Consider the following 23,224-nt stretch of genomic DNA (forward strand, 5'->3'; position numbering starts at 1 on the left):
ATCCGTCGTCCCAAACGGCTGTGCGCTAGACTTTTCTAGTTCCGGGCGAACACTGCAATATCGGCGTCACCATCCATGGCACGGTGGACATGGAGGGCGGTGAGTGGCTCTGATACCATTAATACAACCCAGAGAGAACCACACCCCAAAAGCTAGGTATTAAGGTGGGAGAGCCCAAGGCTATATAAACCCCACATTACGATACCGATGTGAGACTCAAGTCTCATACCTTGCAATGTACCATAACAAATTACCATATCGAACTTGACATGACCTGAATCGAGAAGCGAACCTATAATTAATTTTAGGGAATATGATCAATTTTGTCCAAATGCCGTCCATTTAAATGGAATAACTTTACCCTTTGTTTCGTATTTAGTATAAAAATGCACTCACCTTTCATCAAGTAGCTCAAAATTGCGCTACCCGCTGGCGGTTTGCTCCAATTAGGATTGAAAAGGGTCAATTTGCCCCTAAACTACTCGAAATGAGACAATTCTTTTTTCTACTCCCTACCGTTCATGGACAGAATTGTCGCAAGCAATGTTAGGCGACACTAGAGAGTCTTAACTAATAGCACAAATCATATTCCCCATTCAGTGAACATTTTCCCTGAAAAAAATACATTTACATCACTTTTACGCAACCAAAAAACGAATATTATTATATCAAGGAAAATGCTTTTTTGCAAAATATCTTACTCTAGAGCAAACACAAGTAATTGCATTTCATGTACTACAGGTTGAACCCTCCTTATTTGGTCAAAGTGATTTCTTCATACTTCATGTATAGTTCTCTCGAATGAATATTACACACGTATGCATCGAAAGAATAACCAAATGAAAAAGATAATTTAAACATGCAACGTGAAGCAAGAATAAAATTGTTCTACAGAGGTCAGTCTCAAACAAATGTGGTGCTCACCAAACAGATGTTTTCTAGCTGCACTTTAATGACTATGGTCTACTCTTTCTATAGTTATTAAATTAAATAAAAGGATTAATAATGGATTATCTGCTGCGCAAACTAGTTTATACAAAATGTATCATTTCCATTTTTTTAGTTGGCTCCGATCACACAAGCAAAACTACCAAAAAGATAAAGAATGTTTTTATTACTTCAGCATAGAGACAGCTTAAGATTGAAACCACCCAGTGTATTTTTAGGTATCTCTTCAATGGATCAAGTCTATGAGCTCAGCACAACTTCAGTTAGATTTGCATATAGCCTTCCACCGTAAGAATTTAAAATGGAGATTCTCAATCCTTTGCCATCTACAAGATCTGCCCCAGATCCCCTGTAAATATCCTGACTATTTGACCTACGTTGATCCTCCTTCAAGTAGTGGGGAAGCAAATGTTGTGCTCAATTTTCATCGTCTGACACGATCGATGCTGATCTATGTTGCTCGGACACTCCAAAAATGTCGTTCGGTGCGTGTCGGATCATTCAAAAGTAGTGTATTTTAGGAGGATCTGACACGGGTGCGGCAGTATTTTGGAGGGTTCGTGCAACATAGATGCTGATCACACTGGGTGCTATCATGGTAGCAAGAGAAGTCACACGGTGACGGTTCATTTACCAATACCCGTCATTCTTCTGGACTTGTATAGGCTGCACCAATTAAAATATATTTGTATGGTTCAGCTTAAACTCTTGCAAAAAGGAAATAACACATTAGTAGCAAGAAGACATTCTACCTTGATAGGGAAATTCACAATTCAATCTGTGGGGAACCTTTGGGATAGGATGGCTCTCTTGTCCCCTCTTTTTCCAAAATGGCATTTCAAATCCTATGATGCTGTATTTTGATGAGGCCAGTTTTTTTACCTGAGAATCTGCACGAGAAGCTCCTATTCGACCTCAATACCTACTTCATAGCACATAAGAATGAAAATAATTTAGATAGTCATTTGTCCAACTTCTGAAAATTTTGGTTGAAACAAGACAAGAAGTTGACGAATAAGAGGACACTTCAAAGAAGAAATTGAATGCCACAAACTTATGACTGGGTTTCCAAGTAGATAAAGTACTGATATACCATCTGTCTATATTCTCTATCTTTCTACAGGCTGGTCTCAATTAAGCTATAACCCAAGCTGGTCTCAATTAAGCTATAACCCAACTCTTTCTTCAAATTCTTCTCATCCATGAGTTGCCTCAGCTCTTCTACCTCTTTCCATCTGCCCTGCTCTGCATATAAGTTAGACAGAATCACAAAATAGCTTGTATTCTCTGGGTCTAAAGCAATGAGCCTTTTGGCAACAATTTCAGAGATTTCAGTAGATACACGAGTCTTTCTACAGCCAGCAAGCAGAGTTCCCCATATCCGCTTATCAGGCTCGATGGGCATGTTGTTGACGAATTCAAGAGCTTCTTCTATATTGCCTTGACGACTAAGCATATCAACCATGCACGCATAATGTGCAAGTTTCGGAGTAACATCGAATCTCTCTTCCATTGCATAAAACCAGTTCCACCCCTCATATTCAAGATCACAATGACTGCATGCAGATAGAACAGAAATGAAAACAACATCATTTGGTTTTATCCCAGAGTTCAACATGTCTAAGAAACACTCAAGAGCCTTATTTCCATGCCCATTAATGCCATACCCATTTATCATTGAGCTCCAGCAAATAAGGTCTTTGTTAGGAAATTCACTGAAAATAGCCGTTCCTTGGCTTATGCGTCCGAATTTGCAATACATGTCAATAAGCGAAGATATCAAAAAGGGATTGGATATATTTACAATTTTAATCACTTGTGCATGTATACCTTCTCCAATCTCTTCAGCAGCCATCGAAGAACAAGCCTGTAATAGACTAACATAGATGATCTCGTTAGGCTTCTCATTTGCTGATTGCATCTGCCAATATATATCAAAAGCATTACTAGGCAGCTCACTTTGGGCATATGCCGCAATCATTGTACTCCAGGCAATAAGATCTCTTGGTTTCAGGCGATCAAACAGACTCCTGGCTGATTCAATCTCACATAAATCACCATACATGTGAAGAAGAGCAGTCACTACCGAAACAAATCTCAAATATCCCTGCTTGAGCACAAGGCTGTGAAAACACTGTCCAATTTTTATCTCATCCAATTCTGATAATGCTCCAATAACTTCACGAATAACACTATCATCCGGTTCAAAGCAACAATACCTCATCTGAGAGAACAGACTCAAAGCTTCATTGAAACGATCATTTTCTACGCATCCATGAATCATAGTCCTCCATGAAACAAGATCCTTCTTCTCTATTCCACGAAAAACAGCAACGGATGCCTTCAAACTCCCGCATTTAGCATACATATCCACAAGAGAATTTTGGATATTAACATGAGAAATAAATGAAATTTTCATCGAATAAGCATGAATTTCTTTTCCAACTTTCAAAGCACCAAGATTTGCACAAGCAGGCACAATACCCACAATGCTAATATAATTTGGTTCCACGCTAGAGGATAGCATTTTCCTGAAAAGTTCAATAGCATCAACATACTCTCCACTCTTGACACAAGCTGAAACCATTGCGCTCCACAAAATTACATCCTTGTACCTTGTGCGATTAAATAATTTCAATGCAGCATCCATATTCCAAGTAGAGTAAACACCAACAAGAGCCGTCACAATGGGTAGTTCCAATTCAAAACCCAATTTGATTGCAAACCCGTGAACACATCGTGCTGTAGACTCCAAATTTTCAGCAGCTCTTATAACGCTTAAAACTGTCACGTAATTGGGTTTGTGTTCGTTTCTTAGCATTGTTTTGAAGAAGTTGATTGCTTCTATGGATTGGTTTTCCCTCACCAAATTTGATATTTTTGATGTCCATGATCTCACATTTTGTTTTTCAGCAAACTTAATTGGGTCCACAAAAAAGGACCTTTCACGAACATTTAATGAAATTCCAGACGAGTAACGTCTCTTTGACATTTTAGCAAACAGCTTGTATGAATTTTCACCAATTGATTTCATATACCATTCGACTACAAATCTGGTAGCCAAAAAAGAGCTCATACGACTTGGATACTATTGGTTATACCCATATTGCTCGATGCAAAAGAAAGGGATAGGAGCAGATTGCGATAGCAGCACGGTCAAGCTGAATCTATTGTGAGCAACCTCTGCTTTGGGTTCCTGAAGGAAAAAAAAATGTTTTGGTCCTTTTGATGTTATAACTAAGTGCAGTTTTATCCCTTAATTATTCCTAGTAACCCTTTTAGTCCCGGACTATTCTGTAAGAGGTCGTTTGGTAGAAAATAATGCATGCATTATATTTGTGTATTAGTAATATCTTATTTGGTATACTTTTTCAATATATGTATAACTCATACAAGTATCAGTTATACATCTTATTATCCTATATATAACTAATGCACAATCATGATATTAGTAATACCAAGGCTATTAATGCATGCATTAGCATGATTAAAGACAAAATTGTCCTTAAAGTCCCTTAAAACTAAAGAATATAGAGGGCATTTTTGTAAACAACTAATTTTTTTTAAAAAAAATAAGCAATGCATTTTAATTTTTAATACACCACACCAAACAGTGTATAAAAAATAATCTATGCATTACTAATCCCTGCATTACTAATATATTATATTCAACATTATTCTTATACACCCTACCAAATGACCCCTAACGGTGACTCTCTAGCCGTTTGATTTGAAATTAGAGTAATTTTCATAAACCACTATTGTTTAGTGGCTATTAACTTCTTATATCAACCATATACATAATTACTTCATATAGCTACTATTTAGTTATTACGCCTTTTCTCTTTGTTGGGTTGTCTCTCTTGCAGCCAAATCAACATTATCATCATCTCCCGCCATAATTTCTTTGGTTGAGGATTGCCCAACCTTCTCTGTATTCTCGGGGAGATCTCTTTCCCTCCTCAGCTGCCGTGAGTTCGATTTATTTCACTTTTTTGGACTATTTTGTAATCCACTCGTGTTGCCCTATTGTGCTAATGATTTATTGAGTTTGGAAGGATGAAGGGCGTGCGACTGTATACGATGTATTCTCGCTACCATATTCATAAATACAGTAGCGGAATTCGCCTAAAAAATAGGGGAGTCTAGCTGTGCGACTGTATTCGCGCTACTGTATTCATGAATACAATAGCGGGATTCGCCTAAAAAAATAGGGGAATGTAGCTGTTTAATAACGGAAAGAGGATCAATTAGCGTATATCGCTCCTAAATTAACTCAACAAAATCAATTCTACATAAAATACACTCCTACGCGACTGTATTCATTGTATTTGCGTTACTGTATTCATGAATATAGTAGCGAAATTCGCCTAAAAAATAGGGGAGTCCAATTGTGCGACTGTATTCGCGCTACTGTATTCGTAAATACAGTAGTTGAATTCGCCTAAAAAAATAGGGGAATTCAGCTGTTTAATAATGGAAAGAGGATCAATTTGCGTGTATCACTCCTAATTTAACTCAACATAATCAATTTTACATATATTTCGCTGCTACTGTGTTGTATTCCATATATTCGCGCGATTGTATTTATATAAATACAGTGAGGTAATCAAGAAATATGGTGTATACCGTTCTATTCAATTCGACTGTATACATTGTATTCAATTCACAGATATTCATTATTCAATATTATACATTGTGTTCAATTCACCGTATTCAATTCGACTGTATTCAAACAACAAAAATCATAAAATACAGTGATATTCGGTTGTATTTAAAAAATACAGACCTATGAAATACATAAATATAATGCATTTGAGTGTTTGTACAGAATACGATGTATTTGTATTATTGTATGTGGCTAAAAAGTAAAGAAGAGAAGAAAGTTCACCGAAGATGGCGTTTTCCACCAAGCAAAATACTTAAAACTAAAAATAGAGACGAACAAAAATCAGGTCCTCAAATCTTCTTCGCCGTAGCCATAGCCAGATTTGTTCGCCTATGAAGATGAGCCAATAGTGGATGATGACGCCGACAATTATGACACCGACGATTCTGCCGATTTGATGGAGAAGAGAGAGGATTGAGAATCTTGTTGATAGAGAGAGAAGGAAGAGAGAGAAAGAATATAATTGGCTTATTTCATGCCTCAATGCATGAGCAGAATCCTCAGAATCGTATGATTCAGATACTTAACGAAATGAACGGATAAAAGATCGGGATAGCCGGGATGACCTATTTCAAGATCAGATGATCCACCCACCGGGCAGGTGTCAGACACTATATATCATGTGTAGGTATAAATAAAATACCTATTTTGTTATAAAATAGAAAAGGTAGCTATAAGTAATAATATTTTAAAAAAAATTAGATTTATAATAAATATGGTGTAATAATTTGCTATAGGTATAGGAGGTAAAATTTCCTTGAAAATATCACCTAATTAGTATAACCATGTATTACGGTATTAAAACAAAATGGAGTGTGTAAAAAAGAAAAGAAAAAAAACAAGAGTTTGTGGGCGTTTGCGTTAGTGTATGTACTATATATATACTGAACACTATGTATAGAACACTCAAATCTAACACATTTACACATTCTCTTCTCTTTCTTTAGTTTGCTATTCTCAATTGTAATTTATTCGATTTATTTATTTATGAGATTGAGTTTTGATTATGTGTTGATATTCAATTTAATATATCGAGTAAAAATATTTTATCATAATCTATAAAATTCATCTGGTGTGAAATATGAGGCCGAACCATTACATGTTGTAGGAGTAAATTAAAGAACGTTAACAAGAGCGTTCTACTATGTTGCAGAACCTTATAAGTACAAGATTTGTATCACCTGATGATGCCATACCATGTAGTAGAGTATTGCTGCCAACTGTTCAAAATCAAATTTATATGCCAACTGAGATAATTAGTTCCGGTTACGTCTCGATCTTAATTTCCCGTATGCATATAAAATATGCATAAATTGGTATATCTGCGAATGCATGCCTCCATAGACCATAATATTGTAAATTTTGTAAGAGAATTAAATCACGATTGCATCAATTTCGAGATGATTTTTCATCTTCCATGCATTTCAACTGAACTATCATCACTGCAGTCAGAGGCACATTCATCATATAACCCGTGGATGCAAGTGTAACCACCACCTTATAATCGAATTATATACATTTTAATATTATTATGTATATAGAAAATATACTAACCATCATATAAGTTGGACGTGAACTCATGCCTCGAACTCGAATTTATATTTAAAGGTGCACCCGTGCGCTATCTTCAAATCTTACATCCACTATATACCTCGCGTAGTGTTAGCACTGTGATTTTGATATTCTGGTTATTATTTGTGGAGTATCATGGCTTTTAGTCGGGATATTGAAAACTTTTGTGGCTGCCTCCTTGAGGGACCAAATATGTCTGCCACAATACCTAATATTGCTTATTTGAGAAAGAAAAGGAGGAATTTTCAGAAACCATGGCTAAGAATTGAACATTTATTTGGTCCCTACAACTAAGGGATTAACAAAAAATTAATCATTAGCTTCCTTTCTTACATTGGCCGTATATCATAGTTAAAACCATAAGATTTTAACTTATTTCCTATCATACAAAATTGTTATAACAGCTTCCCTTTGGTAGGAATGTAAAGAAGGGAATGGGGAGGGTATTCAAATATTTAGCACAATCATTTGTCTCTTTTCTTTCCTACATCAAGGTTAATTACACTTGCCTCTAGAATGGTGGATGGCACTAAAATTTTCTCAGAGCTTCTAGTTTAGCATTATAGATATATTCTAGTTCCTCAAATTATGCACGTCCTTTGCAATTCTACATGTAGTTAAATTTGTTCCTTGATCTTCTTATGATTTCAAGAAAATATCGATGTATATTTATCCCTTTCATAGTTTAGTGCTGGATCAATCCAATTGTTCCGGATGTTTCTGTCACACCTCCTTTTTTTCGATGGATAGGGGAGTTTTTCCAATTAAAGTGACATTAATCAAAATGAGATTATTTATTTAATTAGAGTCGCCACTTAGGATATTTGTTATGGTGTCCCAAGTCATCAGTTTATTTTAAAATTCCAAATCTAGAAAATTGACTCTTATTTATGGTCTCCGAACACAGAGGATCGGGTAAGAAATTCTGTTAATCCGGGAGAAGGTGTTAGGCATTCTCGGATTACGTGGTTTTAGCACGGTCGCTTTAATCATACCTGGCTTAATTAATTTTTTAATTACCTATTTTTAGAACCTATGTACGTTTACCTTTTACCACTTTAAATTATGGCATTTTATGGCTTTATCTTTGAGACGGATCACATGTGCGTGAATCTGTTTTATTTGGGGCGCTAAAATCATGTCACGCGTACGTGTACATAATTTATCACGTTTTATTAATTTATAAAGATTGTTTTTGGCCAAAATCGCGTGAACGCATACTTTGATTTATTTGTGAAAATCATGATTATGTCACGCGAACGTGTACACAATCATGATATTTTAATTAAAAGCATGCCTAAAGCACTCTAACAATGTTCATTACTCTTCCTAAGCTTTGAGATTATTGTAATATCATGATTTATGGAGTAGTGGTGAAAAAAATATAATAAATTAGTTATGAAAATGTGGGCTAGCTTTTATTATTGGTATTTGACCCAAGTAGTAACTAAAAAAAAAAATCTTATGCATCTACATAGAGTAGACCAACTATTTTATGAAATGGGCCAGCAAGATTTCCCTCAATTGAGCCCAATGCCCTCTTGCAAAATTTCAAGAATAATCCTCAAATTCCAAACTGAATTTAAATCTAATTAATCATACAAATCAACTTGACCACTGCAATATCTAATAATTACCCCAAATGAAACAGTAGACTATCACGAACCATTCTATAAACAAAGACAATAAAATCACACACAAAACATCCAACATTCAAAGCGAACCAGAATATGATTTGGAATCGGAAAAGTAGAGAGGAAAAGAAATGGACCTCTTTGAATTCTTTTTTTTGTTTTGTTTTGTTTTTGTATTTCTAAGAACCTTCAAACCCAGCTTAGTTCATAAATAATTGTTGATCAGCTAGCAAAATGAAACCCAGCAACAACACTAAAACGCCAAATAGAAAACTTGATCCGAAGACCTCAACATGGACCTCAACTTTGACTCGATTTAGCAAACTTTGTTGTTTATTAGGATACTTCAAGTGTGTTTTTAGGCTTGAATTTGGGGCATTTTCGAGTCTTAAACGGGGTGATAAATTGCTGGATTTTTCGAAAGAAAGAGAAAGAAAGAATGACACGAGTAGAAATCCCTTAGCGTATAAGAAGAAAAATAAAATTCTCTCAATTCCCCCCCCATTCCTTCTTCTCTTTTTTTCCTTCCTTCTCTCATTTTTCACTTCTATTTATAGAAAAAAATTCAAAAATTTTCAGATTTTGTTATAATTATTTTATTATTATTTTTTAATTAAAAATATTCTCACTTCCCTTTTTTCTTTTTTTCTTTTTTAAAAATAATAATAAATTCTCCACTTTCCTTTACTTTTATTTTTTAATTTCCCAATTTTTTTTACTTTTCTTTTTTTTCCACTTATTTTACTTTTTTTTTAATTTCCACTTTCTTTTATTATTTTTTTAAAACTTTTCACATACCTTTACTTTTATTTTTTAAAACCTTTCACCTACCTTTACTTTTATTTTTTAATTCCAACTTTCTTTTACTTTTTATTTTTTTAAATTTTCACATTCTTTTACTTTTAAAAAAAAATAATTTTCACCTACTTTTACTTTTACTTTTTAATTCCATACTTCTACTTTTCCTATTTTTTATTCACATCCGAAATTTAAAAAATATTTAATTTTTTTAGATTTTTTAATTTATTTAATTTTAAAATAAGGAAAATAAAAATAAAAATAATATTAATAGTAATAATTGACCTTTTAAAATATTTTTAATTTTTTTACCATATATATAAAAATAAAAATAAAAAAATCTAACAAAGCTAAAACGTTATTTGGTTCAAAAAGATAAGTTACTTATCTTTCATTATTTGTTTTAGCTTTGTTTGGGTAATCATTATTTTAGCTTTGTGACAGAAAAGACAAAACTTTGTAGTATAGGATAATTATTTTAAACTAATGTAGAATTAATATATTTTTTTATCGAAACTCATTTGGATTATGGATCAAATCACATTAAAGGATAAATGGATCTAAAATGGGTATGACCCATATTAGCTTATGTGGCATTTGTTTTTGGATTTTTATCATAAAATTTAATGCCATGTCATATTTATGGTAGGGGTTTGAGGCAAAATGACTTTTAGGTGACAATGATAAAGTTTAGTTAGTTTTAAGTGACAAAAAATAGTTAAATAACTTTAGTAAAATTGAAAGATAGTTCAATGACCATCAGTGAAATTAACGCGGCTAAATTTGGGCAAATTAAAATGGATTAAATCAATTAACTCGTTCAAAGTTTACTTGGCTATGATGGACATAAGCTAAATAATGAATCCGACCCGGCCATTTTTTATACATTTTGAGCAACTAAAATATCAAGATACTAGTATGTGTAAACGGACTAAAGGCCGTATCCTTTCAAATTTATATTTCCACTCTCTTTTTTTCCGGTTAATTCCCATCTTCTTTCCTAAATATAAAATCAAACACATAAAGTCGAACGCAATAAATCAAACACTATGCGTATTAAATTAGATATGTTCGTCGTTAATAGTTTGGCACAAATATGCTCAATCCGTCCAATACTTGCTCATTCATGCCCTTAGTTTAACGGAACCATTATTTTGTCTTTCTTAAATAATTAATAATCGGACCCAATCAAAATCTACTTACTCGATCCACTAGGACCCGACCCACCCTTATTTCAAAGATATTTTTTGATATATTATTTTTGTTTGATTGAGAAATTGTGTGATAATCATATTTATTTATTTGAGTAATTTGATAATCGATTTTTTTTTGGTTATACATCATTTCGGAAAGCAATCCTACTAAAAATAGTAATTGATATTTATTTATTATTTTAATAATATAATATTCGAATTAGTTTGTGCTTTCTTCAATCATTTTACCATCTATTTTTATTTTTCTCAGTAGTGTTTGTTATGAAATAATTAATTAATAAAAATAAAAAAGAAGCACCACTGTTTTAATAGTGGTGCTTGATATGAAATAATATTTGTTATGAAATAATTAATTAATAAAAATGGAAAAGAAGCACCACTGTATTAACAATTTATTACTTATTTCATAACAAATTTGTAATGCAGAAATAATCCAATAAACTTATAATCAATCATATAATGATCATTTATCTAAACAAAAAAATGGACCCATCAGGTTAAGTTATAGTGAATATGGAGTTATTTCTATTGGTGAAAAATATAAATAGATTATGAGAAAAATAAAAATAGATGGTAAAATAATTAAAGAAAGCACAAACTAATTCGAATATTATATTATTAAAATAATAAAAAAATATCAATTACTACTTTTAGTAGGATTACTTCCCGAAATGATGTATAACAAAAAAAAAATCGATTATCAAATTACTCAAATAAATAAATATTGATTATCACACAATTTCTCAATCAAACAAAAATAATATATTAAAAAATATCTTTGAAATAAGGGTGGGTCGGGTCCTAACGAATCGGGTCTGCAAAATTTGGTTGGGTCCGGTTATTAATTATTCAAAAAAGACAAAATAGTGGTTCCGTTAAACTAAGGGCATGAATGAGCAAGTATTTGACGGATTGGGCATATTTCTGCCAAACTATTAACGACGGGCATATCTGTCATAATTCGTATAGTTCACTGGCATATATGGCCATTTTCCGTATTTTCTATGGGTCAATTAGGTGGATTTAGGAGTTTTCTTCTGTCATTGGATACTTAGTTCCAACGGGACAACAACAATAACAACAACCCAGTACAATCCTACTAGTGGGGTATGGGGAGGGTAGTGTGTACGCAGACCTTATCCCTACCTTGAGGTAGAGAGGTTGTTTTCGATAGACCCTCGGTTCCCTCCCTCCAAGAACTCCCCACCTTACTCTTGGGGTGACTCGAATTTGCAACCTCTTAGTTGGAAGTGGAGGGTGCTCACCATCAAAGCAACCCACTCAGACGGGATATACGGATGTAATTATTGTTAATTTGTGTATATTGGCTAGTTGCTTAAAGCTATAAAAGATTTCACTGGGTTTTGAAGTTTAACTACTAAGATTCGGAAGGGGATTCCATTAAGAAAATATTTTATTTTAGAAGGGCAAAAAGGAGATTTACGCAAAAGTATAGCCCAACACACTACATTGCACCTATGTAGCTATATTTTTAAGTTTAAGCCGCATACCTATTAATTTTTTGCACCAGTGTTTATACACCAGATACTATTCACTGGTGCAATACCCCACTTTGTTTACCCTAAAACGGATAACAATTGAATTTATACGCGGTTTTAAAGATACGTGATATAATTTGGCACAATTTGAGAAATATATATATATTAAAATTGACTGTGAAAGAAATAAATGCAAACCAAACGAATCAAATAGCCTTGGCCCTCAGGTTCGATCACCCTCAAACCAAGTGAAGATTCAACTGATATAAGAACAGAGTAGCAAGATATTGAAAATTAGAAGAAGGCAGTATATTGCTTTGTATTGAGTGAATATGATGAGTCTTACGAATGATTAGACCTCATTTATATAATAGGAGAGCCCTACTCTTGATACAATCTAAATACAGTAAGGAATCTCATGATAGGCTAATTAATCGGCCTCTTCTTGATACGTGTCGGGATTTCCGCCGCGATCCTCGCCCGATTGCGGATATTTCGGCTTTTCGTTGTTTGGCTCGGTAAGCTTCTCTTGGTCTCGTTCGATCTCTATCTTACTCGGTCTCGATCTTGCTCGATCTCTGGGTCACGAGCTCGGCAATCTAACTTCGCACCATGGTTCGATATAACACGGGTTTGAACCTTGCCTTATCATGTTCTAGTCTCGATCAGTAATACGAGGGGCAAGCCCAGTTTTGACCGTATAAACACTTATAATAGTTGAAATAAGAGAAAAGAATATAGGCTAAAATTGATTCGGAAAATACCCCACTTATACTTCCCGGAAATTATTTAAAAAAAGAATATGAAAGTGAGATCCGTTCAGAATGCAGTTAAAGTTTTAAAACGGTTTCTAAACCGCCAAATTGCCCTCACACTACTTATGTCATCAGCCATTTCCTGAACAAAACTACATGTTCTCTTCTTAACCATCTCTAGTTCTGTTCCACAATGTCGCCAACTGAGATTCAACTGGCAGGCCCTTCTTTTCCAATTACACCAACTGCGCTCAACGGCACCAACAGATTAGAATGTGTCGCGAATCAAAACGTTCCTCCAAAGAAAAGCCCTAAAGTTAGCAACTTGGAATTTCGTCCTCTAGTTCCTTGGTCCACTGGTCTATTCGACTGCTGTCAAGATGTACACACTTGTAAGTTGATAGTAAAACTTATTTAAGAAGCGCATGCATTTTACTTTTTACGTTTTACGCTTTAATTTGTCCTTTCAACATTAAACAAAAATGGGAGTTTTTTTTCCATCTTATTTTGAAATATGTTTGTTTTCATAGGTTGCTTAACATGCTGCTGCCCGTGTATCACATTTGGCCGCATAGCAGAGATTGTTGACAGAGGATCAACTTGTACGTTTCAAATGAGACGTGTATATATTTCTTTATTCCCTAAATATGCAAACCAATTTCAGAAAATATGATTGATGAAACATTTTTTGTGTTTGGTTAAACTAATGCAGCATGTGGGGTAAGTGGTGCACTCTACTTACTAATTCTGTGCGTGACGGGGTGCTCGTGTTTGTACTCATGCTTCTATCGTTCCAAATTAAGAGGACAATATTTCTTGGACGAAATCCCTTGCACCGATTTCTGCAGCCATTGTTGTTGCGAGACATGTGCATTGTGTCAAGAGTACAGAGAACTTAAAAACCAAGGCTTCGACATGTCCGCAGGTCTCTTCTATCTCCTCTTTTATTTGAGAATGTTATTTGTTATAAACAAAAGTAGATAATACTTAAAAGCAAGATAGATTCATCCCATAATTACTGCTAGAAGTTGCTCCAAATTTGGAGTTGTTCTTCTAATTTGTTATTACACGGATCTAACCTGACATTTAATTGGATAGGTTGGTATGGAAACATGCAAAGGTGTAAAAGAAGAGATGTGTTGCCTCCATCAGTTCAAACTGGAATGAAGCGATAGGTCGAAGTACCATCATGTTGCTCCAGTTTGTTTCCTTGCAACAAGAAATAGCTGAATTGTTGAATTGAATTTTATAGTTTTATTTGTTTGCAAGTCTTTTTTCTATTTCTTCAATTGGCACTAAATGTCGAGTCTGTTTGCTGTGAATCCCCTCGCTTGCCCTTTATGCAAAACAATGGCAACTTAAACATATATATATAGTTTAATACCTAAAACAATCAGAAAGTATTAATACTGATTTCATTTTTGTGGCTAGAGCTGCCTAATAAAAGGAAATAGGACATAAGGAAACATATTTCATGGTGAAGCTTAGTATTGACCTTCAATTCTTCAGTTTCTGAGTTACTGAGCTCTGTCACACTAACAATACATGTTTTCCTTGACAGATCAAGATGTTTTTCTTTTTCAGGTTCAAAAGTGTAGCATAAAATAATACATGAGATAGTCCTTCTATAATACATTATACATATAGTATTCTGAAATATCTTAGACAAATAACAACTCATGTTACTCTCCAAGTGAACAGATCTGCTTATGTGCACCTAAGAATGGAAATTACATGTTTACACGCATATAAGATAACCCTTTAGTATCTTTGTCATTTGTGAAACATAGATAGGTGAAGTTTGTCCCTGTGCATCTCTCTTATAAGGCTAATGTAAGAAATCTAGGGGTCAGGGACTCTATATCCTTGAAATTCAGAACCAACGACTAACCATTTTTAATATTTGTGTTGATAAGTTGAACTGTTGATTGACCATGAATTCAAACATGTCTTGCTTGTTGCTGCAACAAGCACCAGAAACTTAAGATTAAAATTTAAAAGCTATCAATACTTTGAATTGACTTTCACAAGATATGCAAAGTCACCCTTCAAGCACAGGAACATCTATTATATCATTGCCAATCAGTTGGGAACATACTTTTTAATTGAGGCTGAAAAAAGGCTGCCACAGTTGTCACGTCCCCTCGCATAATATATTCCACCAAATGGAAGTTAAAAGTTGAATTATGTGTGTTGCATGCATGTATGTATGCATCAGAAAAAAATTTAGCTACTAGAAAGAAACTCTTTTTATGAAATTATCTTTAATGAGGAGTTACTTGTCCTTCTAAAGGTTTGATTAACCCAAAGGAACATCTTTAGCTTCTTTTAGAAAATGATTCCTGAATCCCAAACACCATTGCAACTTCCTGTTTTGGACATTTCCCAACCATTAAACTCATCTACTCTATCTTCTCTTGCTGCTGCCTGCAAAGAATGGGGCTTCTTTCATGTTACTAATCATGGAATTTCCAATGATCTTTACACAAAAATTCATTGCCTCTCCAAACACCTCTTCAACCTCCCTTCTGAGATCAAAGTAAAAGCAGGTCCTTCCTCATCTCTGAAAACTTATACTCCTCATTTCATAGCATCTCCCTTCTTTGAAAGCCTTAAAGTATCTGGACCGGACTTCTTTGACTCGGCTAAGGGTTCTTCAGATACCCTTAAAGCTGAAAACAATTCAGAATTCAGGTAATGCTCTTTTAGAACATTCAACTTCTCTTTTCTTTAATGTCCCTAAAGTTGATATTGTTTTCTGATAAATGGTATTCCTTGTTAGTGAAATACTGCAAGATTATGGAAGCAAAATGACAGAGTTAGCAAAAGTCATTCAGAAAACTGTATTGATGAGCTTGGGAGAAGAAGTTGGAATGAAGTGTTATATATCTGAATTTGGTAATTGCCATGGTTACTTGAGGATAAATAACTACTCGCCCCCGGATAGTTTAGAAAAGGAGGTTGAAGGTCTTGGTATGCACACTGATATGAGCTGCATAACAATTGTCTATCAAGATGAATTAGGTGGACTTCAAGTAAGATCAAAGGATGGGCAGTGGGTGGATATTATGCCATGTGAAGGAACTCTTGTGGTAAATATTGGTGACATGCTACAAGCTTGGAGCAATGACAAGCTAAGATCCTCTGAACATCGTGTCGTTTTGAAGAAGCCGATTAATCGCTTCTCGTTGGCTTTCTTTTGGTGTTTTGAGGATGAGAAGGTGATCTTAGCACCTGATGAAGTAGTTGGTAAAGAAAATTCAAGAATCTACAAGCCATTTGTTTGCTCTGACTATTTAAAGTTTAGAGTGAACAATGAAAAAGGTAAATTTGAGAAAGTTGGTTTCACAGTTAAAGATTTTGCTGGGATTGGATCTAAGTAAAAGTTAGAAGCATGGTTGTCATTCTTTTAGCAGTAAGATTATAAGCTTGTACATCTCCTCATGTTCCATTATTGCAACATAGGTATCCAGGAGTTCTGTTTGTGTGAAAGTTTGTTATATAATATTGTGGTTTGCTATTTGATGATATTGTTTGCAAGTTATTTGTAAGTGTATTCATTGAATGATAGGAAGATGTATCAAGAAAGGCTTTGACCTGACTTAATTAGCAACTGAATGCATGTACAGTTGGAAGTCCAACTTCCAACTCATGTCTATATTAAAATTCTATGTTTGCCCACTTGGCATGTTTGGGTTTATTAATTATCAACGTATGCAAAGGGCATATTCTAGAACCAAACATTTATTATCAGTTAATTCATTATTTTCTGAATTCTAAATAATTGTTCCTGATTAGGAATGCTCAAATCATTCTCTCATGGAGATCCAGAAGAGTAAGCGAATCCTACCTAAAGAACATCTTTTTGCTGATAGGATATAAAGAATGGATAAATCATCTTTCAAAAGATTACATGACCAAAAGTTGGTTGTCATTCAACAATTTAGAACTTTGTCCTCTAGTGCATGGGCGGATTTATAGAATAGTTTATTGATTTATTTCCGTCAAACTAGTTATTTTATGTATATATTTTCTAGAATTAGTCTAATCACCCGTTAACACTCATACTTCACAAAAGACGAAATGGTGCCTTTAATTGAATAATGAATTATTTACTCAAAGCATCCCTACTTTAAGCATAATGTTGATATGCACCAGAATAAGGAATCTTTAATGCAACTTAGAAAAAAACCTATAATGTTTTGTCCTCTAGTAGTAAATTATATTAAGCATAATGTGATATGCACCGGAATAAAGAATAGTTTGTGTTAGTAGAACTATTGATGCCTTTGAATAAAGAATAGTTTGTGTTAGTAGAACTATTGATGCCTTTGAATACATTCTGGTTAAGTCATATCATATGCTTTAATGGTGGGTTTAACTATATGGATTCAACAAATCATCAGCGGGGTCTTGAAAACAAAAGTGAACTTTGCTTTTCTTAATACTACCATTTTTGCTAACAAGATATAATTTCATTAATAAAGAACCCATAAAGTTGTATACTGTTAGTTATGGTGACCATATTAATTGTTAATAAAATACTCTAAATAGAAAGATCGATTTGTCACCAGTCAACTGTCCAAAAAGTTGCTTTAATCAAGTTTCTTTATTTTAATAGATGATGATGATTGTTTCCCACATGGGTTTGCTTAGGAATAGTAATTAATCAAATACAAAAAACATCATTGATTGGTTTCTTTCTTTCTTTGGCTGGATTTCTGTGGGCTTTACATTTTTTACTTTTTATGTTTTTTGGGATACATAAGCAACTATACCATAGATTTAGCAATCTGCTATACCATAGATTTAGCACTTTGTCAGATGTCGTTTTATTAAAAGGTCAAACTGAGTTGATAAAAATCCAAAAGATGAAATAGAATTCATACCTTATACTAAGAATGAACATCCAACTCAAAATCTTAAGACAGTCACTTGAGCAACTTGTAATTTTCGTAAATTCTTCTGGATACCTTTGTACACGTGATGTAGAACATCAGGTAGAAACCACTTAGTCACAAATTAGTATTAGTAGAGATGTTCGTAAAAAATCGAACCAAACCGAAACCGAATCAAACCGACCTAAAAAATCTATATTTTTTAGGTTTGATTTGGTTTGGTTTTGGTTTTGAATTTTAAAAATCGATCAAATTTGGTTTGGTTTGATTTTAATAAAAAAAAATAACCGAAAAAAACTGAACCAAACCGACTATAAAAGTAGCTATATATATATATATATACTAAAGATATAAATGACTAATATGTATCATAAAATTTTTAGAAACTTTATATAAAAATATGCATACATACATACATATCTTTAGGTTTGGTTTGGTTTGGTTTTGGTTTTGAATTTTAAAAATCGATCAAATTTGGTTTGGTTTGATTTTAATAAAAAAATAATCTAAAAAAACTGAACCAAACCGACTATAAAAGTAGCTATATATATATATATATATATATATATATATATATAGTGTGTGTGTGTGTGTGTGTGTGTGTGTGTGTGTGTGTGAGTGTGTGTATATTTTTATATAAAGTTTCTAAAAATTTTATGATACATATTAGTCATTTATATCTTTAGTCTAGTTCTTTGCTATTATAATAATCTAATACTTTATCTTTACATTCTAGTTTGATTGGTAGTTTTCTTTTGCTAAGTACAAGAATTTATTTCATGTTAAAAATAATCGATTTTTAATTGAGTACTTTAATTATTCATCACTATTTGATTCAATTATCATCAATATATCTTGGTAAATGATAGATTTCTCAAAGAGCAATTGATTTGATAGTGGTACGTTAAAAATATAGTCGCCGAAATATGCGTTTGGTAGTGTATGTCTCATTTTTAAGAAAAAACCCGATGAATAACCGAAAAAACCGAAAAACCGAATCAAACCGAATCGATAAAAAACCGACTTAATTGGTTTGGTTTGGTTTGGTTCCAATATTTAAAAAACCGACTTACTTAGTATGGTTTCTTTTTCAGAAAAAACCGACCCAAAGCGAATAATGAACACCCCTAATTAGTAGGAGAAATTGGAACGAAGACTAGGCAAAAAGAGAAGGTATCTGATTTTAGAACTGCAGCTATACTTTGATGCAGTTTAAACCTCAGGGCTAAGATGTAGTTACTATACCAAGACATTTCGTATGAGCCATTTTTGGTTGTTAAATATCTTTTTTTATTTTAAAAAAAAAGGTAAGGGAGTCAATGTCACGATCTGAAATTCTCACCTTTGGAATCATGTTGGTGCCTAACATTTTACTTGATAGGCAAGTCAACGTTAGAAAAATCTTAACCATTTTTAAACAAATCAACATAAGCGGAAGTCAATTACTGAAATGAAGTGCAGAAGCCCACAACTACCAAATCATCAAAATACATCCCCGAATCTGGTGCACAAGTACACGAGCTACTAGGATAATACAAATAATGGTCTGAATAAAATTCAAGATGTTCGAAAGATAATATACACCTAAGATAAGATAGAAGGGGGCTTCAGAACTGCGAACGATATGCAGTTATACCTCAAGTCTCCTCTAATTAGCTGAATCCGAGTAAGTCTATGGTACTTCATTAGAACCAACTCCAAAATCTGCACAAGAAGTATAGAGTATAGTATGAGTACAACCGACCCCATGTACTCCGTAAGTGTCGAGTCTAACCTCGACGAAGTAGTGACGAGGCTATGACAAGACACGTACGTAAATAACTTGTACAGGTATATATAAATACGAAACAAATATAACACAATAAGTAACAATTTATAAATTTTGGGAGGAAACATGCGGAGGGGAATGATATAATAATTTCAGCATGAGAAGTATCACTTAGCATCCAATTAATTTATCAAAAATAAAATGAGCAACTGATAATATGAAAATGGCACGGCACCACCTTTTGTGCTTTTACTTTCATTCCTCCCATAAACTGATAAATAAATAATAATAATAATTGACACGGCATCACCCTTCGTGCTTTAACTCTCTTTTGGCATGGCATCACCCTTCGTACTTTTACACTAAAAAATGGCACGGCATCACCCTTCGTGCTTTTACACTCAAAAATGGTACGACAACACCCTTCGTGCTTTTACTCTCTTTCTCACCATGACAATGATAGTATAAATAATAAAAATGGCACGGCATCACTCTTCGTGCTTTTACACTCTTTCTCACCATATTTAACAATAATTAAATCGATAAAAATTTCATGAGTAATGATCAAATAATCAATAATGAACTCAAACAGGAATATCTTAATTAAATAAGCAATTATTCAAATTGAAATAAATTCCTCCAGCATGTTTTGACCCAACCACAACGCATAAATACTCGTCGCCACCTTCGTGCTTTTACTTTCATTCCTCCCATAAACTGATAAATAAATAAATAAATAAATAATAATAATAATAATAATAATAATAATAATAATAATAATAATAATAATAATAATAATAATAATAATAATAATAATAATTGGCACGACATCACCCTTCGTGCTTTAACTCTCTTTTGGCACGGCATTACCCTTCGTACTTTTACACTCTCTGAAAATGGCGCGGCAACACCCTTCGTGCTTTTACACTCAAAAATGATACGACAACACCCTTCGTATTTTTACTCTCTTTCTCACCATGACAATGATAGTATAAATAATAAAATAGCATGGCATCGCCCTTCATGCGTTTACACTCTTTCTCACCATATTCAATAATAATTAAATCAATAAAAATTTCATGAGTAATGATCAAATAATCAATAATGAACTCAAACAGGAATATCTTAATTAAATAAGTAATTATTCAAATTGAAATAAATTCATCTAGCATGTTTTGACCCAACCACAACGCATAGGTACTTGTCACCTCACATATACGTTATACCCGCACATTAAATCACGTAAAAAATAGACAAATAAATCCCACTCCCTCAAGTCAAGGTTAACCACGACACTTACCTCGCTTTGCAACCAAATTCAAGATTCCAATAAACCTTTGCCTCGCGAATTCGTGTCCGAAATCCTCAAATCTAGTCGTAAATAATTCAATATACTCAATAAAAATCGTAGGAATTGATTCCATATAAATTTACTAATTTTTAGGATTAAAATCCGAAATTCATTTTAAAAATCAATAGTGGGACCCACGTCTCGAATCTCGAAAAAATTCACAAAATCTGAAAATCCGTTTCGAGACGAGTCCAACAATATAAAAATTATCAAATTCTGATGTCAAATGGACCTTCAAATCCTAAATTTTATTTTTGAAAAGTTTTTAAAAATTCTAATTTTTTTCTATCTAAATCCGAAAATATGATGAATATAGACATGGATTTATGAAATAAAATTACTGTATGATAAAGAACACTTGCCCAATTCGAAATCGTGAAAAACTTCTTCAAATCGTCCAAAAACCGAGGTTTTAAAACCCAAACGAAATGAAGAAAATGGCTATTTTTGACCTCTTAATGTTTTGCTCAGTCTGGCATTTGCGGGCAAAAGGTCGCATTTGCGGCCTCGCATTTGCGAGACAAGGGCAGCATTTGTGAAGCCAAGCAGGCAGGCGAGTTCCGCATCTGCAGAAAATGGGCCGCATTTGCGGCTGCGCAGAAGCGCAAGAAGGAGCCGCAGAAGCGACGAAATGCACATTTGCGATCGGCTAGCACAGAAGCGATATCGCACGTGCGATCAAAGCTTCGCAGAAGCTAAGCTTCCTTCCCAGCCTCAACGTCGCGGAAGCGATATTTCCTTCGCAGAAGCGGGCACGCACCTGCGGCCAAAATTGTGCAGGTGCGATACACCAGAACTAGACCTGCAATTTTTACAAAAATGGTCTAAAACTCGTCCGAAACTCACTCGAGACCCTCGGGACCTCGTCTAACTATACAAACCAGTCCCATAACATAATACGGACTTACTCGGGGTCTCAAATTATATCAACTAACAACGAAATTATAATTCGTACCTCGATTCGAACTTTTAAGTTTTAAACTTTTTAATTTACAAAACGCGTGCCGAAACGTATTAAATGAATCCGGAATGACTTCAAATTTGGCGCACAAGTCATAAATAACATAATGGAGCTATTCAAATTTTCAGAATCTCAATCCGAGTCTGATATCAATAAAGTCAAATCTGTGGTCAAACTTTGGAATCTATAAGCTTTCAAACTTCCAATTTTCAACAAATGGCGATAACTCACGCTACGGACCTCCAAAATAAATTTCGGGCATACGCCCAAGTCCTAAATCATGATACGGAACTATTGGAACTGTTAAAATACTGATCAGTATCCGTTTGCTCAAAATATTGACCGAAGTCAACTCAATTGAGTTTTAAAGCTCTATTTCAAATTTTAATTATTTTTTCATATAAAAACTTTCCGAAATATTATTCGGACTGCGCACGCAAGTCAAAAAATGATAAATAGTGCTATTTGAGGTTTTAGAACATAGAAATAATTATTAAATTTAAAGATGACCTTTTGGGTCATCACATTCTCCACCTCTATAACAAACGTTCGTACTCGAACGGAATTAGAAAAGTACCTCAGCTAGTAAAAAGGTATGGATATGTACTCCGCATGTCCGACTCGGACTCCCAGGTAGTTGTCTCAATTGATTGACCTCTCCATTGCACCCGAACTGAAGGATAACTCTTAAACCTCAACTATCCGACCTGCCGGGCTAGAATAGCTATTGGCTCATCTTCGTAAGTCAAATCCTTGTCCAATTGAACTGAGCTGAAATCTAACACATGGGACAGATCACCATAATATTTTCCCAGCATAGACACATGGAACACCGGATGAACCGCTGATAAACTAGGTAGTAATGCAAGCATGTAAACTACTTCACCTACCCTTTCAAGAATTTCAAAGTGTCCAATATACCTAGGGCTCAACTTGCCCTTCTTTCCGAACCTCATTACACCTTTCATAGGTGAAACCCGGAGCAATACTCTTTCTCCCGCCATGAATGCAATATCATGAACTTTACGGTCAGCATAACTCTTTTTCCTAGACTGAGTTGTGCGAAATCGATCCTGAATAATCTTGACTTTATCTAAGGCATCCTGTACCAAATTGGTACGCAACAATCGAGCCTCTCCCGGTTCAAACCAGCCAAC

At 34.1% G+C, this 23,224-nt stretch overlaps 3 protein-coding genes across 5 annotated transcripts; 2 read left to right on the plus strand and 1 right to left on the minus strand.

The window, feature by feature from the left end:
- Positions 1-1,229: 1,229 nt before the first annotated feature.
- Positions 1,230-4,192, minus strand: LOC104113276 (pentatricopeptide repeat-containing protein At1g11290, chloroplastic-like). 3 transcript variants are annotated; one of them, XM_009623393.4, is made up of 3 exons: positions 2,042-4,192; positions 1,701-1,870; positions 1,230-1,614 (listed from the first exon to the last, which is right to left on the minus strand). In XM_009623393.4, exon 1 carries the CDS (start codon positions 4,022-4,024, stop codon positions 2,066-2,068), a length of 1,959 nt encoding a protein of 652 aa, XP_009621688.1. In that variant the 5' UTR covers positions 4,025-4,192; the 3' UTR covers positions 1,230-1,614; positions 1,701-1,870; positions 2,042-2,065. The 3 variants fall into 3 exon arrangements, with proteins under 3 accessions (XP_009621688.1, XP_009621689.1, XP_009621687.1); XM_009623394.4 differs by having other exon boundaries at positions 1,701-1,873; XM_009623392.4 differs by having other exon boundaries at positions 1,701-4,192.
- Positions 4,193-13,260: 9,068 nt separating this feature from the next.
- On the plus strand, positions 13,261-14,357 carry LOC104113278 (protein PLANT CADMIUM RESISTANCE 7-like). The gene is made up of 4 exons (XM_009623395.4): positions 13,261-13,481; positions 13,620-13,691; positions 13,802-14,014; positions 14,188-14,357. Exons 1-4 carry the CDS (start codon positions 13,283-13,285, stop codon positions 14,262-14,264), a joined length of 561 nt encoding a protein of 186 aa, XP_009621690.1. The 5' UTR covers positions 13,261-13,282; the 3' UTR covers positions 14,265-14,357.
- Positions 14,358-14,489: 132 nt separating this feature from the next.
- LOC104113279 (gibberellin 20-oxidase-like protein) lies at positions 14,490-16,633 on the plus strand. The gene is made up of 2 exons (XM_009623396.4): positions 14,490-15,783; positions 15,872-16,633. The coding sequence occupies exons 1-2, from the start codon at positions 15,425-15,427 to the stop codon at positions 16,470-16,472; spliced, it is 960 nt and encodes a 319-aa protein (XP_009621691.1). The 5' UTR covers positions 14,490-15,424; the 3' UTR covers positions 16,473-16,633.
- Positions 16,634-23,224: the final 6,591 nt, after the last annotated feature.

Source organism: Nicotiana tomentosiformis, chromosome 1 (genome assembly GCF_000390325.3).
Source record: "Nicotiana tomentosiformis chromosome 1, ASM39032v3, whole genome shotgun sequence".
Classification (NCBI taxonomy): Eukaryota; Viridiplantae; Streptophyta; class Magnoliopsida; order Solanales; family Solanaceae; genus Nicotiana; species Nicotiana tomentosiformis.